At 38.7% G+C, this 18307-nt stretch overlaps 1 protein-coding gene across 4 annotated transcripts in view; it reads left to right on the top strand.

The window, feature by feature from the left end:
* AKT3 (AKT serine/threonine kinase 3) overlaps nt 1-18307 on the top strand; it is a 154146-nt gene that overhangs the window by 119435 nt on the left and 16404 nt on the right. For all 4 annotated transcript variants that reach the window (XM_068155504.1, XM_068155495.1, XM_068155515.1 and 1 more), the window contains 2 exons: nt 6784-6998; nt 10212-10299. In XM_068155504.1, coding sequence (XP_068011605.1) covers nt 6784-6998; nt 10212-10299 — 303 coding nt within the window. The remainder of the gene's footprint in view (nt 1-6783; nt 6999-10211; nt 10300-18307) is intronic.

Below are 18307 nucleotides of genomic sequence, written 5' to 3'. Positions count from 1 at the left end.
AAAAAAAGACTAGAAAACACATTAGCTCTATACTGTCCATAAGTTGTATTCAAAACAGAACTTGAAAGCAGCGAGCAATTTTCTCATAAAAACCCTTATTTATTTTTTTTGTAGAACAAATAAGTATGACAATTCTTCCAATGACTGTCTCAGTAACATGCTTGAAGCATTTTTCATTAATTTTCATTTAATCAATGCAGACAGTATTTTCATCTCAGCAAAAGCCTTGAATTTTTCTGAGGGTAATGAAGTGTAAACTAAAGCTCAACAAATGCTGTTTAACATCAGTAAAAATTCAGAATCATTTCAGGAAGAATGAGCAACCAGAAAGAAATATTAGAATATTATAATTATTTATTGCTTCTTGTACATTTTGCATCTTATGGCAGTGTATGTCATGGAGACTACTGCTAGTGCAGTGATAATACGGATATGAACAGGTCTGCAGTTTTTCTTCCAAAAGTAGAGTTGTGAGAGGCGAGTGTCATCTTTCTGTAGACTTAAAGAATTTTTTTCCTTTTACTTGCTGTCTTTGAAAGGTTTGTGTTAATTCTAAACCAGAGGTATTTTAGCTTTCTGGCTTAGGGTGTTAGGTGTTTGGTTTTTTCCTATTGAATAAATTTTACTTTTGAGGTGTCTTTTTAATGTGATGTAATTATTTGCTTGGGGTTTTGTTTCGTTTTACATTTGTTGGGTTTTCTTTCCAGGATTGCCATTGACTTCTTACAGTCCTTTATTAGAATCTTTTTTCATGTGCAATAGCTTAACCTTTTAATTTTTTTATTTTTTTTTTTTGATAAATTGTAAGTTACACTGAAGTCAGGGTCCCTTGTAAGAGCTTAAATTCATTAATGAATATTACATGCTCTTTGCTCTAGGAGGCTTTACTTAATTGACTTTCATAGCAGAATGTACCATTTCTCATGCAGGACGTGTGTCAGGAAATACCTTTTTTTTTTTTTGTAAGACTGCACAACAAAAATCCGGGTAAGAGAGGGGAAATCTCCACTACAAACATGTATAAGGGAGATTGTCGGCATTAGGACCATAAGTAAAATAGTAGTGTAAGCCAGCTACAAAATGGAGAAAAACTACTTGTAAAAATTAGAGCAGTAACAGAAAACTTTCTTCTTGGCTTAGTTCTCAGGTATCCAGTTCCCAGGGTATCTATAACACTGACGTTTCCTCTTTCCAGCTCCTTCTAACAAAAGCAATGACAATTTTCTCATTGTTGTAGGTAGTTGTTACCCAAATTGAAAGAAAGATGTAGCAAATATACTTAATAAACTTTTGTTGAATAATATGTGGGTGACTATTGGTTAGCAGACCAACAACTGTAGCAATAAAAATGTGTGAAGGCTTACCAGGAATGCTTAAGGAACATACACTCCACCTGAACTGTAAGGTTAATTGAAAGCAGTTTTCTTCCCTTAATTTAATAGTGCTTCAGTGTACCCAAGTTCTCAGTTTTCTTTCACAACATAGGTGTGCAGACAATTTGTTTAGATATTTAAATATTTTCCCATCTGTTCTGTAAAAATTTTTGATTGAGCAACAAGCTATTTGTAATGTCCTGTCAGAATGTCTATATCCTAATATATTAAGGGAAATCATAAATTAAAGTAAAAAATGTAATTGCTTTTCAAATAAGTTGCCTTGGTTATCTAGCAAAAAGAATGGAAGCAGTATTTTGATATTGTTCTTTTAAAGATAAAACCCAGTGCTGGCAACCCTTTATAGAAGACTGACAATGAATTGTATGAAGCCTTTCATGCAACAAGGTCATTGCTAGATTTGTGTGCATTTTCAGAGTCCAGAAGTTAGAGCAACTAACTGCCATTTAAAGGTCTGTGAGAAATATATTTCTTGGTTGTGTGAATTTCTGCTGGGTAACCAAAAAGATTCTAGAGGCTGGTCATCAGAGATGCTTTGTTTCAAGAAAATACAGTAAAAACAGAACTAAGGGATTTTGCTGCATTCAGCTCAGTTTGTGTCTGAGGCAGTCACACTTTGTCCAGTATTCTCTGACTAGTGAATTATCAAGAGAGCATCCATTTCACTGAAGGCAAGAGGAAATGCATAACTGATGTAAGATGGTCGCAGACTTCACCTGTTAGAGTGCTGGCTAACCTTCTTAAAAAAAAATAGTTTTCACAGAATCTTGTAAAAGCATTGTATGTGTTTGTATGGACTTCTCTTGAATGACTGTTTTAATAGATTGCGTCCTAACTTTCTGCCCCAAGCCTTTTGTAAATAAGAATTTACAGATATGTCTCAAGCTTCTGCCTCCCCAAAAACTTGCAACTTTAGCTACTGAAGAAGTAAAGAGACAGTAAAAGATATCTTTTCACTGGTTTTCACCATGAAAATTAAATGGACATCAAATTCTATGGACTCTGTTTTAGGCTTTTGGGGAAGTGATGTACTTAAAGCAAAGGACAACCTAAAGATTGAAACCTACAACCATGGGGAACTAAAGGAAGTCTATTTAATAGATTTTATCTTCTGGGAAACAGAAAACTTCCAGTGGTACTAACAAATCTAAATAAGTATTTTTGAGTCTGAGATACTGGACTTTTCAGCAGTGGGGAATAGTGTTAGATAATTTCTTTTTCATAAATAAATGCAAATACAAGAATAATTTTTTCATCTGTGGTTACTTGTCAGCAAAAACTGTTAGTGTGAGGGACAAACAATTGAATTACTGTGATCTCAGCAGCCGTGAGTATGTGTGTGTCATCTTAGTCATCACAAAGGCAAAGTTCAGGCTGTGAACTGAATTTTTTATTTTGTATGTAGTGCTTGATGGTCTTTCCTCTGTGTTTGAAGCACTATCCCATCATACACTTGGTCATTGCTGATAATACTTTACAGAAATCCCAGAGTGCAGAGACAATGGAGTTACTAGAGAATACTTTGTATTCCCTTGTTACAGCTGGCTACTCCAGATATATCAGTGTATTTAAAAATAGTTGAGTTGCCTTTTGACCAGAATAGTGCTGAAAGTTTGAAGGTAACTAGATAATTTTCCCTTAACTGAAATGATTAATATTATCCAGTGCCCCTAAAATATCTATAAAAGCACAAAAGTACTTGCATGTGCCTGGAAGCAGATGCCTGACTAATATTTCTTGCTTGTTAGAAAGTGTGGATATTACTTAACCTCTATCATGTTTCCTTAAGACTGAAAAATGCAAACTCAAGTAGCAGCTCTGTAAGTGGTTTTTAAACCCAGGTTGTGTCTTTCTACTGCAGATTTAGGTGTATGTTTGAGAGGAGCTTCAACACCTGTCAAAATGAGTTTATGCCTACTTTGGAACCCTGTTATACTGCTGGCATGCTTTAGACATTTCTCTACGGGTTGGGAAAAGAACCAGGCCCTTAACCTTTCCATTAAGGAAGCACAGCTATTGCATCTGTCTGGGCGTGCAGGAGTCAATGCAGTCAATGTAGCTTCCGTGGCCTAACTTTGGGGCAGAGTTAGTTTGACACTGCATCCAATGCTGCCTGCCCTGGTGTTTTCACTTGTGCTACTACAGCTGTTCATGTGGCTTAGGCCAGAAAACTTGATGAAAATAACCTGGGGGAAACTTCTATTTCCCTTGTTTTTCTTGGTACTGGGCTACTTTCTGATGCAGTGTGTTGCATAGTTTTGGTAAGGTAAGGTAAGCTGTGAAAATGTGTCATTTTCTTGAGCAGTGTCACTCCTCACAACCAAAGGAGGCATTTCTGAAAGCAGGTATCCACCTTACGGTAGGAAAAAGAATGAATTATTCATAAGTACAAAGTCTGCAGCTGTGTGTCATGTTCATTTTAGCACTGAACTGAAGCTTTCTTGACCTGTGTTCTGTGTAATTAAAACCAAATCCCTCAAATACAAGAACTGTTTGAAAAGGATTCTGTAATGCTAGGGCAGTGGCTATATACATGGTCTCATGCCTGCCCTAATTGTATGGATTTGGTTGTAGGAGCTGCTGGACACCAGCACTTCCACTGATTTGTCACAGTCTACAAATCCTGGAATTTCTTAACACATAAGAAGTAGAAATGTCTTAAAATAAGCGTGTGTATTTACTGTGAATGCATTGTGCACCATCTAATTACATTTACATTAAAATAAGTTGAGATGCATTTTGCTTTATTTACACTATTTTCAGGCTCTTTTCCTTTTGCCTAAATGAAACCGTTTTGATGCTCTTGCTTGTCTGGCTGGCTGTAAACCAGGTATTTAAACAAGAATAAAGAGTTGCCAGTTTTGCCAGCTGGGGATGAGAACCCGGCTGGTGATATGCGGGTTCGGGAGGCAGTTAATCCAGCTTTTATGCTTTTTTATGATTTTATGTAAAAAGAGGTTAAAAATCACATTTGGCACTTTCTTTCTACCACTGTTTTGTTGCTGTTGTGGGAATGCAGCAAAAGGTTGCTCATACTTTTTATTATTATTAGGTAAAGTCCCGCATAAATTAGGTAAAGCCCCAGACACATTTTGCTTTAGCTATTGGCCGTGTGATTTGCCTTGTTCCGAGAATGATACGCTTTATCTTCCTGTTGCCTTTCATAATCACGCATACAAACCATACCTTAACTTACTTGTACAAAAAAGATATACCACTGCCTTGCAATTTTACATATTTTGCTAGCTTCAGAAGAAAAGGTCAGGTAACTGCAGATAAGAAAAATAGTAACAGTGCTGATAGATATAGCAGAAAAATACAGAATGCTTTTTATTCTGTGGCAGAAGAAATGGTGATTTAAAAACAGGCATCACAGATTTCTTATAGTTTTTCAGCAAATATCTTGCAATATGCTCAAACTCATAAAACATTTAATTAATTTTAAAATGCAGGAGTTATTTTAGTTAGTTTTGTCAAATATACTTATTCAGATAATTTGTTGTATTTTACACTTTCCAAAATTTCACCCTTTATTTGGAAATATCAATGATATAATGAGTCTGTGTGTTTTGGCACAGTTGTAAACAGTATGTGTTAACGTGTTAATATTTATGATTTTTTAATCTTATATACACAAGAGGGATTTTTAATACTCTTCTTTTTTGTCGTGTTTCTACTACTAATCCTTACGGACAGTGAAAGACGAGAATTACTGTGGGATTGTTAAAATTGCTGTACTGGATCAGACTGCATTTTCTTTCTGCTAATAGCATTTAGCAGATACTTCAGAGCAGGGCTGGGTTTACTGGGGGAGAAAAAGAAGAGGCAGCTATCCTTGTTATCACTGGCTAGGGTAGTGCCTGTGTCCTGTGATGTGATCCTGGCCGCTTAGTGCCCTCAGATGGGTGAGGACTGTGCCCCTGTTTCAGAGTAAATTGCTGGAAGTCGTCTTACACATTTTAAACAATCATAAGATAACGTACGCACTGAAGAAGGTTCTATATGCAATCTGTTAGAGGTTGCCTTACTCATTAAGGCCTGGAAGCTTTGCTACACATCACCAGATTTTCACTACCATATATCTAAATGACTGTTCCTGTATGTTTGCTTAGTATTTGAATCAGGGTAAGCTCTTTATGGTGCTTGTTGCATGTGTCCGTGTGTTGTAAAAAGTGTTTTATTTTCTGTGAATTATTTGTTGTTGTTTGTTTGTTTGTTTTTGGTTTTCCATCTTTTTAAAAATCACTTACAAGTGCTGCCTTTCAGATTCTGCCTTTTATTAATATAGAACAATTCTTTATAATGACTTACCTAATTTTTTATAAATATAGTTCAAATCTATTAGTTGCATTTCTTGGATCTTCCTGTTTATTATTTAGGCATTAGTTTTTTTGCTTGAAGTTTTTTTGTCTCTGCAGCAATTTGACACATAAAATTATAGTGCCTTCCATAACCATTTATGAACTTCTCACTGTTGCATCTTTTTTAAATGAAAGCAGATGATCTTCTATAAATCCACAAAAATTGGGATGATACGTGTGTATGTTCAATAGCCTTCCATTTCCTTTTTGCTTATGGTTTCATTATAGGCTTATGCTGCTGCTATGTTGGCTCCATTTAATATGAAGATGCATTAATGTCAATACATACTGCTTAGAATCCTTATTCCAGCTCTGAGGCTTCTGGGAGAAGCGCTGTAGAGTATCTTGTTTCTAGGTACACAACATTGGAGGCATTATGTTAACAAATTATCTAAATGTTACATTTCTATTACCATACATAGTATCATAGTAAACATATTGTCATATAAACATTGTCATAATTGAGTTCACCTGTTTGGACTACTTCATGGAACATAAACACTCAGGAAAAATATATTGAGGACTTCTAGTATAAACAGACTTCATAAAGAAGCTAAGCTTATCTTAGTAAGATTGAAGTGTTTCTAAATTTGAGACTTTGTACTTACAGGTGGGGTAAAGGGAGGGGAAGTGACTGAGCAAGGAGATGCTTCACTTCTTCCAGAAGAATGCTAACTGAAGGAATAGTGCCCGTAGATACTGTTCCTTCCTAAAGCTGTGCGTACTCTGAATGGGGTGGTAGAGGCCCAAGAAAAGAGTGAAATGCAGCTGTGATAACTTTGAGCAGGTCATTTGTAGTTTTTTATTTTGCTTTTAGCAGTGTAGTCCCTGGTAAAGCTTAGCTTTCAGCCAGTTCAGGTGTGTCTGTTGTGCAGTTCCTTGTATTGAGACAAGTCTGGCAGTCCTTGTTAGCACACTGTGAGAATAAAGTCTTGGAGACACATTCATATAGAGATGCATCAGACACACTGAAATGATCATGTCTGAAATAATGCAAGTCTTACAGCTGGTTTTGGTTTCTGTCTTAGGTGTTAGAAGATAATGACTATGGTCGTGCAGTGGACTGGTGGGGATTAGGAGTTGTCATGTATGAAATGATGTGTGGAAGATTACCCTTCTACAACCAAGATCATGAGAAACTATTTGAACTGATACTAATGGAAGACATAAAATTTCCTCGAACTCTGTCTGCAGATGCAAAATCATTACTATCAGGCCTACTGATAAAGGATCCAAATAAGCGGTAAGTGAAATTACTTGGGTTCACAGGCATAATAAGTAATTATACTGGGTAATGTGAAAATAGGCTGGTGATGCCTGATATTCCTGGCTGATGGACCTGTCAGCTACAGGAAAGTGTCATAAGGGGCCATGTAATCTCAGATTCCCACTTTTTCAATAAAGCAATGATATACAAAGTCTAAGAAACAGGTTAAAAAACACATGGTATAGAACACTTTTTAAGTCATTCACAGCAAACAGGGATCTTCTCAGGTTTAGACTGTGTGCTGGAACAAAGGGAAAGCTCTCAACTGTTTTTCAGAGTATGACTAACCCTGAGCTGCCTGTAGTGTCTCATGAAGACTACAGCACATTTGGTTGGCGAAGTGATTGTGCCAGAAGATGTGTATAGACAGCCACAGATAAATTTTATCAGGATACATAAATCACACAATAGACTAAGAAAACTAGTCACTTGTTACAGAATACACCTTGTGACTGAAATTTAAATACAGTGGTTTGAAAACCAAGTATAACCTACCTGCTGCCTGTTCCCTTTTGTGGTGGGCTTTTCCCTGTGAGATTGTTGCCTGGGAGAGCCATTTTCCCATGGCTCCTGCACTGGACCAGCAGTGTTGAGTCTTCTGTGGTTCTAAATCAGATCTTTGTAAATCAGTGAGATATGTCTTTAGATCCCCTCTTTCCCCCCAGATTTCTGTTATGTGCATGAGTTTCTTTTTCTGTTGTGTGCATGAGTGCTTCAGGCACTCTTCTGTCTGTCTCTCATCTCTAGTTCTCCTTCATCCTTACATTTGTTCTCAAAACTTTTTGGTAGTGGGCATTGCTTGCTGGCACTCAGAGCAGGACTGGTTGCAAAGTCTTTCTGGAGTATTTGCTGCAATGCATCCAAGTACAGCAGTCAGAGCAATGCAAGTAGTCAGCCTTTCTGCTGCTGCCCACCATGCCTGTTTAACTGAATTTACTGGACACAGTAAAAGCAAACTTTGACCAACCAGCCAAATACATGGAGAGTAAAGTAAAAACGTGTTCCTTTAGCAACTCCTAATGCATTTTAACCTCCAAACAGTCTGATCTATGAAATATATTAACTTTAGAACTAAAAATGTACTTCCTTGTAATTAATCTTTACAGAAGGAAGTCTTATTACAGATATAAATTTAGAAGATTATTGATATCCAAGTTCTGGTGTTAGCTAATGCTAAATAGAGTGGGAGCACAGAAGTTTAAGTGCAACTCAGCTTTCTCTGAGCAGCTGGATGGGAAGATGTTGAGAGACATCTGGAGAATGCCAGCTAACTGGGATGCTTTGCAGAAATGCAGGGAATTTTACAATGAGTAGTTGAGAAACAAAGTGGAACACAGCTCCAGAATATTTTTGTAATTTGGCAGCAGGGTAATACCAATACTCTTTTTTGATTGTGGAAATCATTGCTCTTTGCAATAAATACTTCAGAGAGGAATTTAACTTGCTTAAAATGTTGCTTTTATAATTTTTCTTTATATCTTTACCAGTTCCTTTTAATGAAACATAAACTGTTTGTGTCACTCTTTCACATGTATGGGCTGCTTGTTCTGGTAAGAGTAGGATTTTCTTCTGTTGCAACTTCTTTCTGTTAGACCAGCAGAATATCTAGTCTCAAGAAGCAGACCTGAAAGTCCAAGTGCTGTTGAAAGAGGCAGAGGTTCACTTCATTGAATACACCAACAGCACCAGCTGCACCAACAGCAGCAGCTCAAGGGAGCTCACTAAACTGACTGAGTCAAATTTAATTTGCTAATGCAACAAAAAATGGCATTCTTTGTAATTTTTTTCATTGTGGGGTTAGTTTTCTTCCAGGCTAGTGAGCTGACTCAGTTCACGGTCGTAAGTAGGATTGATGCTGTAGATGCCAGTGAGGAGGGAGAGTTATGGGCAGAAATGCGACCCTCCTCTTTTGGCAGCATCATTCTCTTCTGTGAGCTCAAATCACCTTGGCCAAGTTCAGCTAAAGTAGGTGGAACTCACTTCCTAAGATGACTGACCAGAGAGAGTCTGGCTTTGGCAAGGTATGGGCCGCAGTGGATAATGTGGTTGTTTCCAATGGCCTTTAAATAACTTTCTCAGCAGGTCTACATTTTATTAATTTCTACTAATCTTTTCAGATTGAGACTTATGGTAATTCATTAATTGTTACAGTATCTAGATGCAACAGCAGCAAACACTGTATAAAAAAGATGTATGATGCTATTGATTCAGTGCCTGGTACTTCCTTGGCAAAATTGTTGATTTGTCAGCAGGTTTGGGTTTGGGTTTTAATAGTGCCAGAATGTTAGTTAGTCTTTCAAGAAAACTGAACATAAGTATGTTTTTTAAATTAATTAATTATTTAAAAAGCTTCTGATGGACTACAATGAGCACCATAGTTTGAATAATGAAATAGACTAGACCGTGACGTGGATACCTCTACTATCACATTTTCTCACCTGAATTAATATTAAACAGGTGAGAATTACATATTAAATGGATGAGAATTGTTCCCAGATTGTTACAAACAAATGGTCACTTTTCCAACTGTGGTGGGTTAACACCTTTTTCTGAAAACAAAAGAAGAAAGCAGGGTGGAGGGCTTGCGGGTACTTTACACTCCCTGAAGGGCGTCTCCCCCCTGAGAAAGCTGAGTCTGTTCCACTCCCCCCTCCCTGCCCAGCAAGTGTATAAAAAGCAGGACCTCATAGCTGTTGGATCTCCTTTTTGGCTCCTGCCTCTGCTGGATGAGAGCTACTGCAGCTGCTCTCCTGATCCTCAGCCACGTGGCTGGACCTGATCCTTCTCCCTGCTGCCTCTGCGCCTCTTCAGAGACAGACTGGTTTTGTATTATTTTTTTTTTTTCTATTCCCCTCCCATCCATTCTTGTTCCTTGCCCTTGTGAACCTTATTCCCTGTTATTGCTATATATATATATATATTTGAAGAAAAAAAAAATTATTTGCCTCTCTACTTCCAAGCTGACTCCAGATTGTTGATTAGTGGATTTGCTCCTTACCTTTTTTTTTCCCTCCTCTCCCTGTTTGGAGGGAGGAGGTGGGGGGGGGAAGTGGGGAAGAGATTCTCAGCCTTTTCCCCATTTGAGCTTTTAACTCTCAGTTAAGGCTCAAACCACTACACCAACCATTTCAATAATTTAATCTCCCTTCAAGAATAACCCTTGTTTCATATTTTTCCCACTCTCTTTAGACTTGGTGGAGGCCCAGATGATGCAAAAGAAATCATGCGTCATAGTTTCTTTGCTGGAGTAAACTGGCAAGATGTGTATGATAAAAAGGTATGTCTTTATGTGACACAATTATCTGGCTTCTGCAAGGTGATTTAACTGATAGTTATAGGACTGCAGCTCTCTGAAGTGGGTCATGTTTTCCTTTGCAACTTTCTGTGTTAATAATGAATAATTATTCTGAACTAGGTGTGCTTACTTAATTTTTCATTTTTTCAGTAATATTTTTGCACACCAACCTAAACTCAGCAAAGACTTGTATTTTATTATGCAAATATCCAGAACTTTTCCTTCAAGAGAAAAATCGTTGTATGACTAAAGACAGTGTGATAAAATGCAATGGAGGTTTATGCTGAATTGTCTTTTTATAATTGGAAGAGACTCGTGACAAAAATATACTTTATGATTGTTTTTATTTAAGTAGAAATCATTTTCAAGCTTAGTTTTAAAGAAATAGCTAAGAAAGTTAAAAAATAGTGTTAAAACACTGAGCCAAAACAGCTTGTGGAGAAAGCAAGTACTGAGAATTCAATTGGAACAGTTTTTTCCTAAATCCAGTCCTGTTTCTGTAATGATCAATATTTTTGGGATGGTTTTAGAAAATGGATGTATCTTACTCAGTAGTGAAACTTCAATTTGACTTGAGTTGTTTTATACACAGAAGCTGATTTTATCTTGGTAGTTGTGTTAAGAATTTACTTGTTGCTATAACCCTCCTCTGTTTTGATAATGTGGTGGGTTTTGGTTTTTTTCTTCCTTCTCATCTGTCTTACATTGTTAATCCACCACTTGAGCTGCGTGGTTTCAGAAGGTAGATTTTTCTCCCCTTTTTTGCTTTGTTCAAATAGAAGGAAAATGGAAGACATCTGAATGAGCAGAGTATGTTTATGCTACAAAGTCAATGACACAAACTGCTTTTTCAGTTGTTGAACTGGAATTTCAAAAATGTGTGGTTGTTGGTGTGGTACTTCTCTGACAAATACCAAAATCAAAATAAGAACCTGTATGTGATGATACAAAATATGGTACTCTGAAGTTACTTGATATAAGTGTGATTTTTCCCTGGCAGCATCATGTGCTTTCAAGAAACTCTAAAATAAGTAATCAGAGCAAATATATTATTCAGGTTGTTGGATGACCTCGACCACTGGTTGGTTGTATAAGGAGATTGTGGAGAAGCACTTGGAGCATAAAATTGAAAAATACAAATTGAGGACCTTTATGAAGTTTGGAAAAAAAAACCCAACAACCAACCAACCAAATCACCAAAAGAAAGGGCAGGTCCTGCCTGACCAACCTGGTCTCCTTCTATGATCAGGTGACCTGCCTGGTGGATGTGGGGAAGACTGTGGATGTAGTCTACCTAGACTTCAGCAAGGCCTTTGACACCATCCCCCACAACAAACTGCTGGACAAGCTGTCAGCCCATGGCTTGGACAGCAGCACTCTGCACTGGGTCAGGAACTGGCTGGATGGCCGAGCCCAGAGAGTGGTGGTGAATGGTGCCACATCCAGCTGGCGGCCAGTCACTAGTGGTGTGCCCCAGGGGTCAGTGCTGGGCCCCATGCTCTTTAACATCTTTATTGATGATCTGGATGAGGGCATCGAGTCCCATCATCAGTAAGTTTGCAGATGACACCAAGTTGAGGGCAGGTGTTGACATGTTGGAGGGTAGGAGAGCTCTGCAGAGGAACCTCAACAGGCTGGACAGATGGGCAGAGTCCAACGGCATGAGATTTAACACATCCAAGTGCCGGGTATTGCACATTGGCCACAACAACCCCATGCAGTGCTACAGGCTAGGGTCAGAGTGGCTGGAGAGCAGCCAGGCGGAAAGGGACCTGGGGGTGCTGGTTGATAGTAGGCTGAACATGAGCCTGCAGTGTGTCCAGGTGGCCTGTATCAGGAGCAGTGTGGCCAGCAGGAGCAGGGAGGTCATTCTGCCCCTGTACACTGCACTGGTTAGGCCACACCTCGAGTACTGTGTCCAGTTCTGGGCCCCTCAGTTTAGGAAGGAGGTTGACTTGCTGGAACGTATCCAGAGAAGAGCAACAAAGTTGGTGATGGGTTTGGAGCAAAAGCCCTATGAGAAGAGGCTGAGGGAGCTGAGGCTGCTTAGCCTGGAGAAGAGGAGGCTTAGGGGAGACCTTATTGCTGTATACAGCTACCTGAAGGGAGGTTGTAGCCAGTTGGGGGTTGGTTTCTTCTCCCAGGCAACCAGCACCAGAACAAGAGGACACAAGTCTCAAGCTGCACCAGGGGAGGTTTAGGCCGGATGTTAGGAAGAAGTTCTTCATAGAAAGAGTTTTTGGCCATTGGAATGCGCTGCCCAGGGAGGTGGTGGAGTCACCATCACTGGAGGTGTTTAGGAAGAGACTTGTTGGAGTGCTTGGTGCCATGGTTTAATTGATTAGATAGTGTTGGATGATAGATTGGACTCAATGATCTCAAAGGTCTTTTCCAACCTCGTCTCGTCTCGTCTCGTCTCATCTCATCTCGTCTTCCCTTCCCTTCCCTTCCCTTCCCTTCCCTTCCCTTCCCTTCCCTTCCCTTCCCTTCCCTTCCCTTCCCTTCCCTTCCCTTCCCTTCCCTTCCCTTCCCTTCCCTTCCCTTCCCTTCCCTTCCCTTCCCTTCCCTTCCCTTCCCTTCCCTTCCCTTCCCTTCCCTTCCCTTCCCTTCCCTTCCCTTCCCTTCCCTTCCCTTCCCTTCCCTTCCCTTCCCTTCCCTTCCCTTCCCTTCCCTTCCCTTCCCTTCCCTTCCCTTCCCTTCCCTTCCCTTCCCTTCCCTTCCCTTCCCTTCCCTTCCCTTCCCTTCCCTTCCCTTCCCTTCCCTTCCCTTCCCTTCCCTTCCCTTCCCTTCCCTTCCCTTCCCTTCCCTTCCCTTCCCTTCCCTTCCCTTCCCTTCCCTTCCCTTCCCTTCCCTTCCCTTCCCTTCCCTTCCCTTCCCTTCCCTTCCCTTCCCTTCCCTTCCCTTCCCTTCCCTTCCCTTCCCTTCCCTTCCCTTCCCTTCCCTTCCCTCCCCTCCCCTCCCCTCCCCTCCCCTCCCCTCCCCTCCCCTCCCCTCCCCTCCCCTCCCCTCCCCTCCCCTCCCCTCCCCTCCCCTCCCCTTCCTTTCCTTTCCTTTCCCTTCCCTGTCTGATTGCAGAGTGTTAGGAGTGGGTGAGAAAGGAAAAGCTGTTACTTTACTCTTGCTCTATTGAAAAAAGATGTCTTAATTATTTTATATTAGAAATAGAGGCTTCAGTTCTACGCTGTGTTCAGCATCATATTTAGTTAAGAAAATACAAGATATTCTTAATTTTTAAGTACATACTTTTGAGTCCTTGCAAATCAACATGACAAATGTCTTTCAATCAAGATCTTATTCTGAGGTATGAAAATAAAAGAAAGCATTTTGTAAGTACATGTAAATGTGTATGTATAACATTATATAAAATTATATAAATTCATATAAATATATTTAAATACATAAAGATATAAATGCAGGTACTTTTGCTTTTGTGCTCATGGAGGTGGATATGGTTTATTGGAGCATTATAACTGGTGAAATTGTAGTCATTCAGTGATTAGTCTGTCCACTCTTGCTTTGAGAAACTAAATTTGCCAGCAGAAAAATTAATTTAATTTCTTCAGCTGAACTTCAAGGATCACAGGAATTGCTTTTGTGCAGTACCGACACACAGTGTGCTCTTTACGGAAAAATAACTCATGGGGGTTACTTCTGACAGCATCGTTTTCTGTTCAATTAAAAAAGTAGGTTTGTTCCTATGATAAAACCATTTGTCTGGTTGGTTAAAATACCCAGTTGTTCCTTCTGAACACATAGTCTTACCAGTTCTGAAGTATGCAGAGTGTAAGACTGTGCTCTGAGACATAAACTTCAAACATAATAATAAGGTTAATGAACATTCACTATGTTTATTAGAATTTTTGAGGCTTTGGTAATCTAAAATAACTCAGGAAGAATATGATTTTCAAATACATTTATTCTATGTTTACTTTTGTTGCTGTTTATTATTAGTAGTATAATCTTCAGTAGTAGAGTCACTTGATGAAATTCATAGTTGATATAATCATTTGCATAGTAGAAATACTTCACAGTATTCTTGCCTGAGGTTTACCTACCATGAAACTGTAATTTTCTGGCTGCATTTCAGGAATGTGTTTCTGTTAGCAATGAAAGAATGAAAGTTCACATTGAGAGTAATGGAAACCAAAAAATCATGTATATTCCAAGTAGTTGCTGGAAGATGGTTTTGTACATGTGTGCTCTTCTCCTGGGCCACTACTTTTGTCCTTGTTACTACAGATTAAGTACATCTCTTTGCTTACTAGACTATTGCTTTATTGGTCGTATCGGAGACAGAATTACATATCTGTAAACTTAGATTATTTAATGCAAAAAAACAGTAGCTTTGTCAGATCAAATGGATCCAAATGGTCAAATGGAATTATTAGCTCTCTGATACTGCTGACTTTTTAAACTAATTCGGTACTACACAATAATAATAAAATACTGTATGGCACAGTGGAGCAGAGAAGCTCGTTGCCTTTAAATGAAAAATGTATAGTAGTTAGCATTTGTGATCAGATGTATTTATTTTTGGCAGAAAACCCGTGAGGGCATATGAAAGAGAGTAGCTTGTGCCAGGTTCTTCCTGTGATCATCTCAGCCCTGATGAGTTTTTATCTCTGTGCCTAAGCGTGAGAAATTGAATAGTTTGGCAAACCCTGAAGACTTCAAAAGCCTACATACTTCTCAATAAAATATTTGTTACATATTTGGCATATATATCTTTGTTATGTATTACAGGAAGCTTTTTGAAATGTCTGTTACTCATTTAAGAATTGTTTTAGCATATTTTCATTTGGCTTGCAGAAATATTCTTAAGTTGTTGGATGTTCTGTCTAGGGTCTTTGACCAAACAAATTACAGGTAGGAATTTTGGTATGTCTTCAGAACTGCAGCTTGCAGCGCTCAGCTAGCCTCTTGGCAAAGGAGATCCAGACCTTTTGGTGAAGCCTGGGTTTCCTCTTGCATGTAATATGGGTGAAAGAATAAAGAAGCTATACAGAAATTGAGACAGAGATATATTTATCTCCCATTTCTGAGAGTACCTCTGATTGTTCTTGAAGCAAATTAGGGAGCACTAACTACCTTAGGTAAGGCTTCCAACATTAGATCAACAAAACCAGTATTTTAATTAAAAATTTGTAAGTCCTTTAAAATACCGATTTTCCTTTCCCAACAATAACTTCCTATCCTTTCCCTGATATTACCTTAGACACCAAAGGGAGCAGGAGCTGATGAGATTTTGCAAGCTGTCTGTATGTCCTTCCCCAGTAAATTTTGAGTGGCTGGACAAACACACTATGATGGAGAAAGAAAACTAGGTGCATAGAGACTTCCCATGGAATTACTTAATCTAGTTTACTGAGTAGATTAGAGACATCCCTGTCCTTCTCCATCCAAATGAGAGTTTCAACTGAGAGAAAGATGGTAACTAGCATTGAGCTTCAAGCTACTCAGTAATCGTCCACATCAGGACTGGTTCATTCCCCCTGCTTGGCCCAGAAGCAGGCAGCCTGCTGCCCAGCAGCCTCAGCACAACCAGCAGCTGGAAATATCCCACAGATCCTGCTAGGACACTGATCGTGGTGGTCCTACGGAGGGGGAGGAGGAAGAGCTGCAATTTCAGTAGTGGAAAGACACACAACACAAATCCACAGGAAAGCAGGCTTCAGCAGGGGGTTTGCCCATGAACAAACTGTTTTCCAAGCCATGCAGTGCTGGTACAATGGGCAGAGGGAAAATGTAATTCCCAAGACTACATCAACATTTAAGTTTAAGAATCTGACACCCTTATGTATGTTTTCCTCCCTGTTAATTTGGGCAGCAGGTGGAAGGGGTGGTAATCAACTTCTATGTCCACCCATATAGTTCAAATTATCACTGGAAACACAATGAAAAGATCAGACTGGATAGCAGTTTTCTGATTGTTCACTACTTCACATGGCAACAACACAAACGCGAGTAATGAGGGTCATTTCTACAGGCTTTGTTGCATTGCTGGTAATTGTACAGAAATAGTACAACTCAAATAGCAACAGCCTAAATCTTGATGTTGGTATGTTCCTATTCCCCTCCTGTCTTTTCCCTTAAAATCTGATACACAAAAGTACTCAAACGTTATACCTATACTGCAGATTTTGCCAGGCCTGGATCCAGGGCTTCAGTCATGGGATTTCATCATTTGCTGTTGCTGTGTCTTAAGTAAAGGTGGGCACAGCTGAAGGGCAATAAACAGCTTCTTGCAGTTGTCAGACTTCATGCTAAAAGTCACTTCCTCCATACAGAGATAGATGCTTTCACAAGTGCTGTGCCTGCAGCAAAATCCAACACCCCAGCTTTAACCATTCCTGCCACTTGTGCCTAATCCCTTCCTAATACTCGCAAATAAATTTGATGATCTAATGTTAAAAGCCTTACCTATGGTTTTATATTGCAAGCATCTCTACATGACTTTCAGGGTCACCAAGTATTTGTTTTGATGGGAGGTTGAAAGATGGATAAATGAGGGAACATGGGAACATGAGGGAAAATATAACATTTTAAGTTTTGCAAGTGTCCTTTTAAAATGTTTTGTTGTGGCATTTTGTAAGATGAATTTTGGTTTATGTGGAAAATAGACTATATACTTGGAAGATAATTTACTAAGTTAGTGAGCTTGTTAATACAAATCTCTTTTTTCTGAGATGAGAAATCTGTGAATTGTGAGATGCTTTCAGCACTTCGTCTGAGCACAATTGTGATGAAACGTGTATTTCAGTGATGTGACCCCATACTCTTCCCACAATGGAATTACTGTTTTCACCGTTCTGCTTTGGCTGATCTGTCTCTTCTGTCAGACTCTTGAACACCTTTGCAGTTTTGTCTCTTCAGGAAAGTTTTAAAGTAGATGAAAGTTTGATTTCTGGACATCAAATCATGAACACCTAATTACCAATACTTAATTAACTTTCTGAATCAGAAAGAGCTGTAACATTTGACATCATTTTTGCTATAGAATAGAATAGAAATAGCAATAGAAATAGGAATAGAATGGAATAGAATAGAATAGAATAGAATAGAATAGAATAGAATAGAATAGAATAGAATAGAATAGAATAAACCAGGTTGGAAGAGACCTTCAGGCTTGAATAATAAATTAGATGGAAATTATTGAAATACAGTATATAATAATGATATGAAATACAGTATATAATAATGATATGAAGCATTATTGTAATATCCAATTTGCAGTTATTTTTATAATAAATTTTAAAAATACATGAGCTGTGAGGAAAGCAGAATTTATCTCATACATGTTAATTATTAACAAGGAAGAGGCATGTATGTTGGGATGTGGCAATGAATTTTGTTTTAATTGCACAACTTGGAATGTTATACTGATGTTGAATCATAAGTAAGATTCAAGTAGTTATTCCTTATGAGTGAAATCTGAAATTGAACAGCAGTGCTTATGCTAGTATTTATATGGTACATAAAGAATTAATGTGTTTGGGAGTTTTGATACTGTAATCTAGTTACTTTGTATATTTGAGAGAATGATTCAGTAGAGGTAGTGTAGAGCTCTTCAGAGCACTATGCAGCTGCATTTTGTTGGTGGATAAGACTCTTATGGTACTACTAATTTTGAGTTCATTGGAAGTAAAATTCCCTTAAAAGGAGAAGGCAGATCAGTTTGATGTTCTTGAACATCGTATTTTTCATTTGGCAGATTGAGTGCTTCACTACTACTTTGAAGTAGCTTCAGCCACTTCCTATACAACACCAAGATAAATGATTCCTGTCAGATTATCTTTGAGCACATGTTAGCTATTTTCTCTCATAGTGAGGTATTTGTGTAGCTGTTCATTAAGTGTGAGAAAGCTCAAGATGTAGAACAGAGCCTGTCTGTTCATCTCTGTGTGGCTATAACAGTCAGGTACTGTACCTGGCCTTTCCCTTCCCTGAGAGATGGGTGTCAAGTTTCCCAGGTTTTGAACTGTGGAAAAAA

Source organism: Melanerpes formicivorus, unplaced genomic scaffold (genome assembly GCF_026170545.1).
Source record: "Melanerpes formicivorus ecotype bairdi unplaced genomic scaffold, bMelFor1.0.p_v2 SCAF_2, whole genome shotgun sequence".
Classification (NCBI taxonomy): Eukaryota; Metazoa; Chordata; class Aves; order Piciformes; family Picidae; genus Melanerpes; species Melanerpes formicivorus.
The sequence above is the reverse complement of the archived record's forward strand: the minus strand, read 5'-3'. Positions and strand labels throughout refer to the sequence as shown.